This window comes from Odontesthes bonariensis, chromosome 11, assembly GCF_027942865.1.
Source record: "Odontesthes bonariensis isolate fOdoBon6 chromosome 11, fOdoBon6.hap1, whole genome shotgun sequence".
Taxonomy (NCBI): Eukaryota; Metazoa; Chordata; class Actinopteri; order Atheriniformes; family Atherinopsidae; genus Odontesthes; species Odontesthes bonariensis.
Genome location: NC_134516.1, coordinates 7,685,164 through 7,700,485, shown reverse-complemented (window position 1 = coordinate 7,700,485; position 15,322 = coordinate 7,685,164). Strand labels below are relative to the sequence as shown.

At 44.5% G+C, this 15,322-nt stretch overlaps 1 protein-coding gene across 1 annotated transcript in view; it reads left to right on the top strand.

The window, feature by feature from the left end:
- LOC142391181 (NLR family CARD domain-containing protein 3-like) overlaps positions 1–14,818 on the top strand; it is a 43,686-nt gene extending 28,868 nt beyond the window's left edge. The window contains exons 6-11 of the mRNA XM_075476958.1: positions 8,486–8,518; positions 9,095–9,268; positions 11,384–11,545; positions 13,770–13,816; positions 13,943–14,188; positions 14,805–14,818. Of these exons, the coding sequence (XP_075333073.1) occupies positions 8,486–8,518; positions 9,095–9,268; positions 11,384–11,545; positions 13,770–13,816; positions 13,943–14,188; positions 14,805–14,818 (676 nt within the window). The remainder of the gene's footprint in view (positions 1–8,485; positions 8,519–9,094; positions 9,269–11,383; positions 11,546–13,769; positions 13,817–13,942; positions 14,189–14,804) is intronic.
- The last annotated feature ends 504 nt before the right edge of the window (positions 14,819–15,322 follow it).

The window sequence follows — 15,322 nt, the reverse complement described above, 5'->3', positions numbered from 1 at the left end:
AATGGTGCCCGCAATGGGGTTAGTTTCGCGTAGGACAATGAAATTCGGTACACTGATTCACCATGCCCAGACGCACAAAAAACTCTCTTGCCGCCATGGTCCCACGTAGACAGGAAGGCGGCCATTTTGGATGGAAAGTGCGTCTTCGTGCCATTTTTGACCGATTCCACGCCTTTTATAAGATCGAACTTGTCCTACAGATTTCATGCTACAGACTTGAAACTTGGCCAGGTTACTCTTAAGACATGGAGGGAAAAATTCATTGGCCAACTTTTTCAAAACTTAAAGGGCGTGGCCGTGGCGACGCCTCAAAGTTTGATGACTCGCCATCACTCGCCACGAAAAATTAAGTTGCTTATAACTTCCACATACATAATCCAATCTTTCCCAAAGTTCAACCGGTGATTGCTGGACCCAGCCTGAACGTGCACATATAAAATAGTGACATCCACCTATAGCGCCACCTGCTGGTGGTTGGAAATGTCTTTTTTTTTCCACACCTCGCATTTTATCAAACTCCTCCTACAGATTTCATGCTACAAGCTTCAAACTTGGCCAGGTTACTCTTAAGACATGGGGGGAAAAAATCATTGGCCAACTTTTTCAAACCTCAAAGGGCGTGGCCATGGCGACGCCTCAAATTTATGACTCGCCATAAAAAATAAAGTCGCTTATAACTCCCACAAACATTATCCAATCTGTCCCAAACTTCATACGGTGAATGCTGGACCCAGCCTAAACGCGCACGTATAAAATAGTGACAACCACCTATAGCGCCACCTGCTGGTCGTTGGAAACGTCTCTTTTTTTCCAAAACTCGTATTTTATCAAACTCCTCCTACATATTGAATGCTACAAGCTTCAAACTTGGCCAGGTTACTCTTAAGACATGGAGGAAATGAATCATGGAGAAACTTTTTAAAATTCTGAACGGTGTTGGCGTGGCCAGGCGGTGAAAATCGTGTGATGCCGTTTCTGATTTGAAAGCCTTATCATCATTGCAAGATCATGAAACTTGGCACACACGTCCAACCTTACGACCTCGTACGTATGTAAAGGGTATCGTGTGTGGGCGGAGCAAAATGGCTCAGTGGCGCCCCCTAGAACCTTCCAAAAACCCCTCCGCGTTGGGGTTATTATGTGCTCGTACGTACGCAATGGGAATCGTGCGTGTGGGCAGAGCTGCGCGACTACGGCGTCCAGCGCATGCCCAACGTGCGCACATCCCAACGTACGCACACTCGGTCCCGCTCACAGCTGCTTGCAGCTTTCTAGTTATTAGGGACCGAGCAGTGAAACTGCAAGGACCCTATTGTATCTGTAAGGTTTATTATTATTAGGGACCGAGCAGTGAAACTGCAAGGACCCTATTGTATCTGTAAGGTTTATTATTATTATTCTTATTCTTTGCAAAAGGTATGCGAAAACTCAGGAAATTTTGCAAGCGCCACGTGCCAGTCGACGACATGAAAGAATCTAAACATTATATCTTTGGGAGTTGCTCATTGGCTCTGTAGCGCCCCCTACGGTGCATAAAAATGGTCCCCTTAATAGGATTAGTTTCGCGTGGGACGACGAAATTCGGTACACTCATTCATCATGCCCAGACGCACCAAAAAGTCTCTTGCCATCACGGTGCCACGTACACAGGAAGGCGGCCATTTTGGATGGAAAGTGCGTTTTCGTGCCATTTTTGGCCGATTCCACGCCTTGCATAAGATCGAACTTGTCCTACAGATTTCATGCTACAGACTTCAAACTTGGCCAGGTTACTCTCAAGACATGGGGGGAGAAATTCATGGAGAAACTTTTTCAAAACTTAAAGGGCGTGGGCGTGGCAACTCCTCAAAGTTCGATGACTCGCCATCACTCGCCACAACAAATGAAGTCGCTTATAACTCCCACATACATTATCCAATCTGTCCCAAACTTCATACGGTGAATGCTGGACCCAGCCTGAACGCGTACATATTATCATAACGACATCCACCTATAGCGCCACCTGCTGGTGGTCGGAAACATCTCTTTTTTTCCACATCTCGCATTTGATCGAACTCGTCCTACAGATTTAATGCTACAAGCTTCAAACTTGGCCAGGTTACTCTTAAGACATGGGGGGAAAGAGTCATGGAGAAACTTTTTCAAACCTCAAAGGGCGTGGCCGTGGCGACGCCTCAAAGTTATGACTCATCATGAAAAATTAAGTCGCTTATAACTTCCACATACATTATCCAATCTGTCCCAAACTTCATACGGTGATAGCTGGACCCAGCCTGAATGCGCATAGATAAAATAGTGACATCCACCAACAGCGCCACCTGCTGGTGGTCAGAAACGTCTTTTTTTTCCATACCTCACATTTTATCAAACTCCTCCCACAGATTTAATGCTACAAGCTTCAAACTTAGCCAAGTTACTCTTAAGACATGGAGGCAACAATTCATGGAGAAACTTTTCCAAACTCTGAACGGTGTGGGCGTGGCCATGCGGTGAAAATCGTGTGATGGCGTTTGTGATTTGAAAGCCTTATCATCATCTCAAGGTAATGAAACTTGGTACACACGTCCACCCTGACGACCTCGTACGTATGTAAAGGGTATCGTGTGTGGGCGGAGAAAAATGGCTCAGTGGCGCCCCCTAGAAATTTTCAAAAACCCCTCCGCATTGGGGTTATGCTGTGCTCGTAAGTACACAGCGGGTATCGTGCGTGTGGGCAGAGCTGCAGCTCCAGCGTCCAGCGCATGCCCAACGTACGCACATCCCAACGTACGCACACCTCGGTCCCGCTCACAGCTGCTTGCAGCTTTCTAGTTCTTCTTATTCTTTGCAAAAGGTATGCGAAAACTCAGGAAATTTTGCAAGCGCCACGTGCCAGTCGACGACATGAAAGAATCTAAACATTAAATCTTTGGGAGTTGCTCATTGGCTCTGTAGCGCCCCCTACGGTGCATAAAAATGGTCCCCTTAATAGGATTAGTTTCGCGTGGGACGACGAAATTCGGTACACTCATTCATCATGCCCAGACGCACCAAAAAGTCTCTTGCCATCACGGTGCCACGTACACAGGAAGGCGGCCATTTTGGATGGAAAGTGCGTTTTCGTGCCATTTTTGGCCGATTCCACGCCTTGCATAAGATCGAACTTGTCCTACAGATTTCATGCTACAGACTTCAAACTTGGCCAGGTTACTCTCAAGACATGGGGGGAGAAATTCATGGAGAAACTTTTTCAAAACTTAAAGGGCGTGGGCGTGGCAACTCCTCAAAGTTCGATGACTCGCCATCACTCGCCACAACAAATGAAGTCGCTTATAACTCCCACATACATTATCCAATCTGTCCCAAACTTCATACGGTGAATGCTGGACCCAGCCTGAACGCGTACATATTATCATAACGACATCCACCTATAGCGCCACCTGCTGGTGGTCGGAAACATCTCTTTTTTTCCACATCTCGCATATGATCGAACTCGTCCTACAGATTTAATGCTACAAGCTTCAAACTTGGCCAGGTTACTCTTAAGACATGGGGGGAAAGAGTCATGGAGAAACTTTTTCAAACCTCAAAGGGCGTGGCCGTGGCGACGCCTCAAAGTTATGACTCACCATGAAAAATTAAGTCGCTTATAACTTCCACATACATTATCCAATCTGTCCCAAACTTCATACGGTGATAGCTGGACCCAGCCTGAATGCGCATAGATAAAATAGTGACATCCACCAACAGCGCCACCTGCTGGTGGTCAGAAACGTCTTTTTTTTCCATACCTCACATTTTATCAAACTCCTCCCACAGATTTAATGCTACAAGCTTCAAACTTAGCCAAGTTACTCTTAAGACATGGAGGCAACAATTCATGGAGAAACTTTTCCAAACTCTGAACGGTGTGGGCGTGGCCATGCGGTGAAAATCGTGTGATGGCGTTTGTGATTTGAAAGCCTTATCATCATCTCAAGGTAATGAAACTTGGTACACACGTCCACCCTGACGACCTCGTACGTATGTAAAGGGTATCGTGTGTGGGCGGAGAAAAATGGCTCAGTGGCGCCCCCTAGAAATTTTCAAAAACCCCTCCGCATTGGGGTTATGCTGTGCTCGTAAGTACACAGCGGGTATCGTGCGTGTGGGCAGAGCTGCAGCTCCAGCGTCCAGCGCATGCCCAACGTACGCACATCCCAACGTACGCACACCTCGGTCCCGCTCACAGCTGCTTGCAGCTTTCTAGTTATTATTCTTTCTTTCTTTCTTTCTTATTCTTTGCAAAAGGTATGCGAAAACTCAGGAAATTTTGCGAGCGCCACGTGCTAGTCGACGACATGAAAGAATCTAAACATTATATCTTTGGGAGTTGCTCATTGGCTCTGTAGCGCCCCCTACGATGCTTAAAAATGGTGCCCGCAATGGGGTTAGTTTCGCGTAGGACAATGAAATTCGGTACACTCATTCACCATGCCCAGACGCACAAAAAAGTCTCTTGCCGCCATGGTCCCACGTACACAGGAAGGCGGCCATTTTGGATGGAAAGTGCGTTTTCGTGCCATTTTTGGCCGATTCCACGCCTTGCTTAAGATCGAACTTGTCCTACAGATTTAATGCTACAGACTTCAAACTTGGCCAGGTTACTCTTAAGACATGGGGGGGGGAATTCATGGAGAAACTTTTTCAAAACTTAAAGGGCGTGGGCGTGGCAACTCCTCAAAGTTCGATGACTCGCCATCACTCGCCACAAAAAATGAAGTCGCTTATAACTCCCACATACATTATCCAATCTGTCCCAAACTTCATACGGTGAATGCTGGACCCAGCCTGAACGCGTACATATTATCATAACGACATCCACCTATAGCGCCACCTGCTGGGGGTTGGAAACATCTCTTTTTTTCCACATCTCGCATTTGATTGAACTCGTCCTACAGATTTAATGCTACAAGCTTCAAACTTGGCCAGATTACTCTTAAGACAAGGGGGAAAAGAGTCATGGAGAAACTTTTTCAAACCTCAAAGGGCGTGGCCGTGGCGACGCCTCAAAGTTATGACTCGCCATGAAGAATTAAGTCGCTTATAACTTCCACACTCATTATCCAATCTGTCCCAAACTTCATACGGTGAATGCTGGACCAAGCCTGAACGCGTACATATTATCATAGTGACATCCTCCTATAGCGCCACCTGCTGGTGGTCGGAAATGTCATTTTTTGCCACACCTCACATTTTATAAAACTCCTCCTACAGATTTAATGCTACAAGCTTCAAACTTAGCCAGGTTACTCTTAAGACATGGGGGCAAAAATTCATGGAGAAACTTTTCCAAACTCTGAACAATTCGGGCGTGGTCAGGCGGTGAAAATCGTGTGATGGTGTTTGTGATTTGAAAGCCTTATCATCATCACAACGTCATGAAACTTGGCACACACGTCCATCCTGAACACCTCGTACGTATGTGAAGGGTATCGTGTGTGGGCGGAGCAAAGTGGCTCAGTGGCGCCCCCTAGGGTACTTAAAAATGGTCCACACATTGGGGTTAGTTTTGCGTGGAACGACGAAATTCGGTACATTCATTCATCATGCCCAGACGCACAAAAAAGTCTCATGCCGCCATGGTCCCACGTCCACAGGAAGTCGGCCATTTTGGATGGAAAGTGCGTTTTCGTGCCATTTTTGACCGATTCTACACCTTGTATAAGATCGAACTTGTCCTACAGATTTAATGCTACAGACTTCAAACTTGGCCAGGTTACTCTTAAGACATGGGGGGAAAAATTCATGGAGAAACTTTTTCAAACCTCAAAGGGCGTGGGCGTGGCGACGCCTCAAAGTTTGATGACTCGCCATCACTCGCCACAACAAATTAAGTTGCTTATAACTCCCACATACATTATCCAATCTGTCCCAAACTTCATACGGTGAATGCTGGACCCAGCCTGAACGCGTACATATTATCATAGTGACATCCACCCATAGCGCCACCTGCTGGTGGTTGGAAACATCTTTTTTTTTCACACCTCGCATTTGATCAAACTCCTCCTACATATTTAATGCTAAAATCTTCAAACTTGGCCAGGTTACTCTTAAGCTAGGGGGGAAGAAAACTCTTGAGAAGCTTTTCCAAACTCTGAACGGTGTGGGCGTGGCCAGGCGGTGACAATCGTGTGATGGCGTTTGTGATTTGAAAGCCTTATCATCATCGCAACTTAATGAAACTTGGCACACACGTCCACCCTGATGACCTCGTTCGTATGTGAAGGGTATCGTGTGTGGGCTGAGCAAAATGGCTCAGTGGCGCCCCCTAGAAATTTTCAAAAACCCCTCCTCATTGGAGTTATTATGTGCTCGTACGTACGCAGAGGGTATCGTGTGTGTGGGCAGAGCTGCGGCTCCAGCGTCCAGCGCATGCCCCAACGTGCGCACATCCCAACGTACGCACACCTCGGTCCCGCTCACAGCTGCTTGCAGCTTTCTAGTTTATTTTGTTGTTGGACTGTCTTGCTTGGTCCGCTCTGTTTGGCCTACTGTGTGACGTGTCTAATTGGATTTGGAATGACGTTTCATAAAAAACGCCTCGCTCAGGTGGCCAGCTGGGAGCGGAAGAGGCAAACAGTCTTTTAACCGTGTTTGTGGAAACCTCCGAAATGGAGCCCTTTTTGTTTGTATACTTTGAGTTAATGAAACCTTTTGTTGGGTTTGAATGTGAACAAATAAATAGACTTTATTTTTCTACAACGCGCGTTGGACGAAGTTTTATCTGCTCAGAAGAGGCAGCTGCGAAGCTGCCCCTACAGGTTGATCTGTTCTGCCCTTTGATTATCTGGCTTAAATAACTCTGATAATGAAATATAACACACACAGTTTAACGAAAAATACTAAAGTGCCCTTTTACTTTAACTCCTTTCCATTCCTGTAGATTTGTCCTAAAACACAGATCCATCAAATACCCAAAGTAAACTACTTTACAGAAATATGAGCAGTTTTTTCCTTTAAAATAGTGCATAAAACCTTTAAATGTGGACACACTGCACTGGGGCAAAGGGATGATATTTGGTTGGTTATTTGGTTTGAGGTGAACCTCCTTTGTGAAGGCGGCTGTGAATTAGACAGATGTGTGGAGACAAAGCCACATCATCCTTTAGTGAATCAGAAGCTGAATTTATTTCCCAAACAGACAGAATCCTTCTAAGTGTTACTGGAAGTAAATAAGACATGTTTGAACTCATTGGAAAGTGTGATTTTTATAAATAGATGCCTTTAGGTGACTACAATCTGGATCTCCAAGTCCCAGCTCCTCACCAAGTCTGACTCTAACTTTTAATATGGCACAAAAAATAATATTTTACAGCTAGAAGCTCTTGAAAAACAGCTCCACACAGACAGCTGCATGTCTTCACTCTGAACTGAAGTGTGGATTTATTTTAATGTCTGTTTTGTCATGTCTGAGGATGAGAAACTCTAAAAAACTGTTTAACTTCTTTTATTCTGTCATTTTTTACTTTATTTCCATGGACAAATAAACAAAACCAAATGGGAAAGAATTCTATAAAGGTTATTTGATTGATTAATGAATGTATTTTCTCCCTCCTCAGCCTGAGTGGCTGTAACCTCTCAGAGAGAAGCTGTGCAGCTCTGTCCTCAGCTCTCAGCTCCCAGTCCTCCAGCCTGACAGAACTGGGCCTGAGTAACAACAACCTGCAGGATTCAGGAGTGAAGCAGCTTTCTGATGGACTGAAGAGTCCAAACTGCAGACTGGAAACTCTCAGGTAAGGATTCATGAACTTTCCAGGTGAGAGCTGATATAATTCTGGGTTATTAGATGAAAAAGCAGCTTCCAGGTACTTTGATCAATGAAACGGGTTGATCTGTTCTGCCCTTTGATTATCTGGCTTAAATACCTGATAAAGAAATATAACACACAATTTAAAGAAAAATATTTAAGTGCTCTTTTACTTTAACTCCTTTCCATTCCTGTAGATTTGTCCTAAAACACAGATCCATCACATACCCAAAGTAAACTGAGAGCTGTTCTACAACCATATGTAGCAGTAGTGTTGTGTCTGGCATTATGATGCTTTCATCCTGCAACACTCACTGCTACCATGATAAATGGGAAGTCTGACCGTGCAGAAACATAGATTTTAAATGTCCTGCAACTACCACCAACTCTGAGGAGATGTTAGACATTTAATTTAAACTGTGTGTGGCAAACAGAGCTGATCTGTGAGAACTGGATGCCACAGCACTGACTTACATCAATTCTAGCTGTTTTTTTCCTTACATCTTGTACATAAAACCTTCTTTAAATGTAGACATACTGCACAGGAACAGTGATATTTGGTTGGTTGATTGGTTTGAGCTAAATTTGACCCTTTGTAAATTAGACAGATGTGCGGTTGAAAAACCCACGTTATCTTTTTTTGAGTTAAGGCCAAAATGTATTTCTCCACACAGTCCACTGGAATGTTGTTGTTTTTATCTGATGTTTCCTCCCCAGACTCGTCAGACTCACACTGACTGCATGTGTTCAGTACGTCCTGAAGTGTAGACTTAGTTTAGATCTCTTTTTTGTCCATTTTGAACATGAGAAACTTTAACAAAGTAACCAAAATTCAGTTTGTGCTTTTTAACTTACTCTTCTGTGGAAACTTTTTAAGTCTTGAGTCTAAGAAAGAGAAGAACATGTTGTCATTCATGTATTAATTTCTTGGTAGAAAGGTCCGTCAGTCCTACAGAAAGCATGTCAGTCTGCAGAGTGACAGACAAAGGCTGCAGCTACAGAGCCACAGCTGAGCTGGGCCAGATAACACTTTGGTGCTGGAGAAACAGCTGACTGTTAGTGTGAGAAGATGCTTTGCTCACATGGTGTTCTTTGCTGAGCTGATCTGATCACAGGATGAGCCAATAACAGCAGCAGATACATCTTTTAGTTTCTCCATCTACTGAGCTAAGACGGCACATGTAGACATCTTCCATCACACTTTAATGTCTTTAACAAATAAACAGAAACAAACAGGGAAAGAGAATTCTTCCACTTATCAAATATGAATGTAGTTTGATTGATTAATGGATCAAGTTATTTGCTTCCATCTCATTCCCTCCTCAGCCTGAGTGGCTGTGAGCTCTCAGAGAGAAGCTGTGCAGCTCTGTCCTCAGCTCTCAGCTCCCAGTCCTCCAGCCTGACAGAACTGGGCCTGAGTAACAACAACCTGCAGGATTCAGGAGTGAAGCAGCTTTCTGATGGACTGAAGAGTCCAAACTGCAGACTGGAAACTCTCAGGTAAGGATTCATGAACTTTCCAGGTGAGAGCTGATATAATTCTGGGTTATTGGATTAAAATGCAGCTTCCAGGTACTTTGATCTATGAAACAGGTTGATCTGTTCTGCCCTTTGATTATCTGGCTTAAATAACTCTGATAATGAAATATAACACACACAGTTTAAAGAAAAATACTTAAGTGCTCTTTTACTTTAACTCCTTTCCATTCCTGTAGATTTGTCCTAAAACACAGATCCATCACATACCCAATGTAAACTACTTTACAGAAATATGAGCAGTTTTTTCCTTTAAAATAGTGCATAAAACCTTTAAATGTGGACACACTGCACTGGGGCAAAGGGATGATATTTGGTTGGTTATTTGGTTTGAGGTGAACCTCCTTTGTGAAGGCGACTGTGAATTAGACAGATGTGTGGCGACAAAGCCACATCATCCTTTAGTGAATCAGAAGCTGAATTTATTTCCCAAACAGACAGAATCCTTCTAAGTGTTACTGGAAGTAAATAAGACATGTTTGAACTCATTGGAAAGTGTGATTTTTATAAATAGATGCCTTTAGGTGACTACAATCTGGATCTCCAAGTCCCAGCTCCTCACCAAGTCTGACTCTAACTTTTAATATGGCACAAAAAATAATATTTTACAGCTAGAAGCTCTTGAAAAACAGCTCCACACAGACAGCTGCATGTCTTCACTCTGAACTGAAGTGTGGATTTATTTTAATGTCTGTTTTGTCATGTCTGAGGATGAGAAACTCTAAAAAAAAAACTGTTTAACTTCTTTTATTCTATCATTTTTTTTACTTTATTTCCACAGACAAATAAACAAAACCAAATGGGAAAGAATTCTATAAAGGTTATTTGATTGATTAATGAATGTATTTTCTCCCTCCTCAGCCTGAGTGGCTGTAACCTCTCAGAGAGAAGCTGTGCAGCTCTGTCCTCAGCTCTCAGCTCCCAGTCCTCCAGCCTGACAGAACTGGGCCTGAGTAACAACAACCTGCAGGATTCAGGAGTGAAGCAGCTTTCTGCTGGACTGAAGAGTCCAAACTGCAGACTGGAAACTCTCAGGTAAGGACTGTATGAAAACAAGCTTCTCCAAACTACACTAACACTCCAGATAATGTAGATGAGGATGAAATCACGTGTACGCTCAGCTGGGCTCAGATGGACCGAGGTGCTCTGTGGATGTTCCTTCTTGTTGTTTCTTTTAGTAAAAACAGTAAAGTGTAGGTGTATATTAATCCAGCTGAATTCCCAATAAAGCTGCTCTCATTCAAGGATTTTCTGGGGTTTTTGTCACAGTTTGAAAGTGTGACTGAAAATCAGCCCATTAAGACTACATGTCAGCTGGTGGTCACTTAAAGCATGTAATAAAATCACCATTCAAGTAACTTAAAGACAACAGGTGTACAGTGAGTTCAGCTGTACTTACATGTACCCTGAAGCCAAACTGGCAGCTGGTTCCACAGAGAGGGGCCTGATAACTGAAGGCTCTGCCTCCCATTCTGCTTTTAGAAACTCTGGGAACCACAAGTAAACCTGCAGCCTGAGAGCAAAGAGCTCTGTTGGGAACATATCCAACAATGAGATGTTCTCACTCAGGCCGCAGAGTTGCAGCGTCAGACAGACTTCAGTCAGTAACTGGATTCTGCTCCTCTGCATGTGAACAGTTATAAGGAAGGTGTTCCAGTTAATGCTCCAGTCAGGCTGTGAGCAAAGCTCAACTCAAATGTGGAGGAACTGTGCATGATACAGCCAACAGCTGCAGAGTCATCAGAATATTTGAGGAGATGACAGGACTCTGGGGTGTGCTGGAAGTCTGAGGTGTGCAGAGTTCAGTGAAGAGTGAAATGTTGAAATATTCACAATAATCTAAAGTTTTTATTCTCAGAGGTTTGCTTTTCATCCAGGTTTTTCATTCACTGCTGCCATGTTTCCTCTTTGTTTGTCACAGAAGATTGTTTATATTTTCTTCTCATTTTATCTGAAACTGTTACTGGAGCAAAATGATGAAAAAAATCTTTCTCTAAGAATAATGTTACCATTGGATGACCTTCAGCTTGAGTTTCAGAGCAGTTCTCTCAGAGTTTCTGTTGTTGTGTGTGTCTGCAGCCTGTCAGGCTGTCTGATCACAGAGGAAGGCTGTGCTTCTCTGGCTGAAGCTGTGACCTCCAACCCCTCCCATCTGAGAGAGCTGGACCTGAGCTACAACCATCCAGGAGACTCAGGAGAGAAGCTGCTGAGGGCTGCACTGAAGGATCCACACACACTCAGGTATGGAGAGGCCTGCTGCAGCCACACAATGTCTGAATAGCCGCTTTCGGACAGAGTAGTTATAAGAACTGTCCTACTCAAATTTCGTTCTGATAACTGTCCTTCCCCAGCGGAACTGTTTCAGTCTGCATTCGCACATGAGTCGGGACTGATGCGCCGCGCGCAGCCGTCTGCGTCAGTGACGTGTTACGTTAGCCGTTTAGCGCCACATTCAACAACAAAACAAAACAAAACCCGGTAAAAGTAGGAGAGAAGAAAAACCTCCACAAAGAAGCTAACATGGAGAGCGGGGAGGCCACCGTGTTCACGGTCTGCATGATGGTGATATTAATCATGGACGATCACATCGGGCATCTAACATGGAGGCTGGAAGAGCTCACAGAGAGAGTCAGGAGACGAAGGATTGAGCGCAGGCCATACTTCTTCGTTTCATGAAGGAAAAAAGGAGAGCAAAGCGCTGCAGACAAAGGAGACCACGTGTAAGTTTAACTTATTAAACACACGCCGGTTCTGTCTGTGTGGTATGATGAAACATTTCAGCCGTGATAGCATGACAAGGGGCCTAGCTACCGACCACCACACACCTCCGTCAGATGCGTTCTATAGAACCATGAAAAGACCCGACCTCGGAGAAGGAGCCGAAATGGTTATAGGAACTGAGGGAGATAGCCCCGAGTTCCTGTATGTCTGAACACGGGAGAAAACGGCCCCGCGGATTAAAAGGTTATTAGAACTGCTAAAGGTTCCTACAGTCCGAAAGCGGCTATAGAGGAGGAAGAGCTGAGAACATGTTCTCTGTCCTGCACTCAGCCCTGTGCTTCCTGCTGAGTGTTGCATGAACAATCCCACATGTAGGAGCCTTTTTACCTTTAACCCTAACCCATTTGTAGAGGAGGTCTGCAAGGAGAACATCTGCAGGAACAACAACGAGAAGTGTCTGTTGGTCAGAGTTGATTTAGTTTGGACAGATCTCTGCATGTTAAAGGAACAGTCTTTCATTTTTAGAAACGTCTTTTTGGTCCTCTGACCCTGATTCATTTACAAGGTTGGGTCCAGGACATGTTAGCCTAGCTTAGCATAAAGATTTATAAACCCCTGTGGTTCAGGTAAAGTTTCCTTCATTAATCCTGCTGATTGGAGGTTCCTGATGGTGAAACACAGCAACAGACCCAGAAAATTAATTTAAATGAGACAGACATTTAAGCATCATAAATATTTTGGTCCTGAACGCTCATTCCCTCCAAACTCTTTTATCCATGTTGTCTTCTATTGGTGCCAATGCTCCGTGTAACATCACACACAAGTGGCATTGCAGCATTTATCTGTTTAGTTCAATATGAAGGTAACAGACAGAGGGACGTGCTGCCATCTTGGATATCAGCTTTGTGACACTCTGGCTTTGAATAGAGATCTTTGAGCAGATGAAGTTGCTGCTGCTCATCTTGTCCAGGCAGCCGATCTGATAGATGCTGAAAAGCTGCTTGATCATACATCAGATTATCAATCAGCTTCAATAACAGAGTGGATGTTGGACTAAATAGAAGCTTGATGATGTGACTGCACTTCAAAGTGGAAATGAATCCTGGATAAGATTTGGAAGGAGTGTGGTGAGCTGATGCTGCTGATCCCTCTGAAATGTGTTGCTGTCCTCACAACAGCAGCATCTGCAATGATAATGTGAGGGAACAAATCCTCAGTGTGATGATGAAGCAGCTGTGGTCAGTGTGGAAACAAGCTGTCACAGCTAAAAACCTGCCTCAAACTGTTTCTGACAGTCATTTAGCTTCATGTGCACGGAAAAGAAGTCACTTTAACATTTCCCAGCTGAGTCAGAAAAAAGAGCAACAGTGAAAACAATGTGAAGAATCTGAGGCAGGCTGCTGTGCAGAGGATGTTCCTGTCAGAAGCAGATCAGTCAGACTTTAGGGCAGATAGAAGGTTGCAAGTCTGGGTCAGATCAGGAGTTTTTACAGTGTTCTTCATATGTGAAGAGATGAAAAGGAGGAGACGGCTGAAAGAAGAAATTGTGACTTCCACAAAGCAGTTTTGTACGCGTCAGTGTTGATTCTGCTCATTGTAGTTTCCAGATGCTCCACTGCAGTGGATGTGTCCAGATGTTGGACTGTTCCTTTCTCAGTGTAGAACAATGTGTGTGAGAGCCATGTAATGTCCATGTTTGATGCTGAAAGAGACGGTGCTGCTCTGACCCCCCTCCTCCTTTCAGGGTGGAGCCTGCTGGAGAACGATGGCTGACACCAGGGCTGAGGAAGTGTGAGTGTGTTCTTCATCTGATTCATGACATCCAGCCATCGTCACACTGTCCCATCACTCATTGATCAAAGTGAACAGATGATAGATCAATAACTGCAGCTGGACTGTGTTTGTTCTCTCCTTCAGATTCCTGTCAACTCACAATCGACACAAACACAGTGAACAGAGTCCTGAAACTGTCTAACAACAACAGGAAGGTGACAAATGTGAGGGAGGTTCAGTCATATCCTGATCATCCAGACAGGTTTGATGGCTGGTGTCCTCAGCTGCTGTGTAGAAATGTTCTGACTGGTCGCTGTTACTGGGAGGTCGAGTGGAGAGGAGACGTTTATATATCAGTGAGTTACAGAGGAATCAGCAGGAGAGGAGATGGTGTGTTTGGATTTAATGATCAGTCCTGGAGTCTGAGCTCTGATGGAGGTTACTCTGTCTGTCACAATAAGAGAAGAACACCCATCACCTCCTCCTCCTCCTCTTCCTCCTCCTCCTCCTCCTCCTCCTCCTCCTCCTCCTCCTCCTCCTCCTCCTCCTCCTCCACCTCTGTCTCTAACAGAGCAGCAGTGTATGTGGACCGTCCTGCTGGCACTCTGTCCTTCTACAGAGTCTCCTCTGACACACTGATCCACCTCCACACCTTCAGCACCACATTCACTGAAGAACCTCTGCATCCTGGATTTGCAGTCTGGTTCAGGTCATCTGGTTCCTGGTTGTCTCTGTGCTGAGTATACAGAGTGTCCTCCTGTCAGAGAATCCCTGCTGAACAGATAGTTCAGTCTGTTCATGTCTGTCTCTTTCACTCAGAAACACCTTTTCAGATTCATGGACTCAGTCACTTTCTGTTTGAAACTCTTCTGAATGATTCCTTGGAAACTTCTTCCTCTTCCAGTCCTTTAAAGATGGAAGCTGCCATTCTTCCAGGATGTTGTTTTTCTGTGTGTTTCCAGTCAAAGCTTCACACTGAGTATCAGCAGGTTGTGTTTCTCTGCAGCTGACTTCAACTGAGACCATTCAGCTGAAGTCAGCTGCAGTTAGTTTGCTGCACATGTGACAAACTGTGACATCAGAGAGGAATCACTGAGCTGCCATCAGCCCAGATGGATTCCAACCTGCTGACAGATGTTCACTGATTCTGCTCCAATGAGCAGAGGTCTGGTGAGCAGCCGGGGTTCATCCTGATGTTTCACACATTCACTTCCTGTTAGATGATGAAAGGAGACCTGGACTGGAGCTGGTTCCTGATGGCTGAATGTTGCTGAATGTTGCTGTTGAACGCTCACAAAGAGGACTGAAAGGATCCTTTACAAACAGCATGGGGACCTGAACAGTCCACAACATCTGCTTTGGACTGGAAATATTTACTGTTTACTGTGTGAAATATAAAGTTTGCTATGATCACATGATTTAAAGTGAACTGATGTTGAAATCCCAGGGTTTTCATACATTCACATGTTTAATTTGTCCCTTTGTGTACATGTACAGACAGTAATAATACAGAAAGTAAATGTA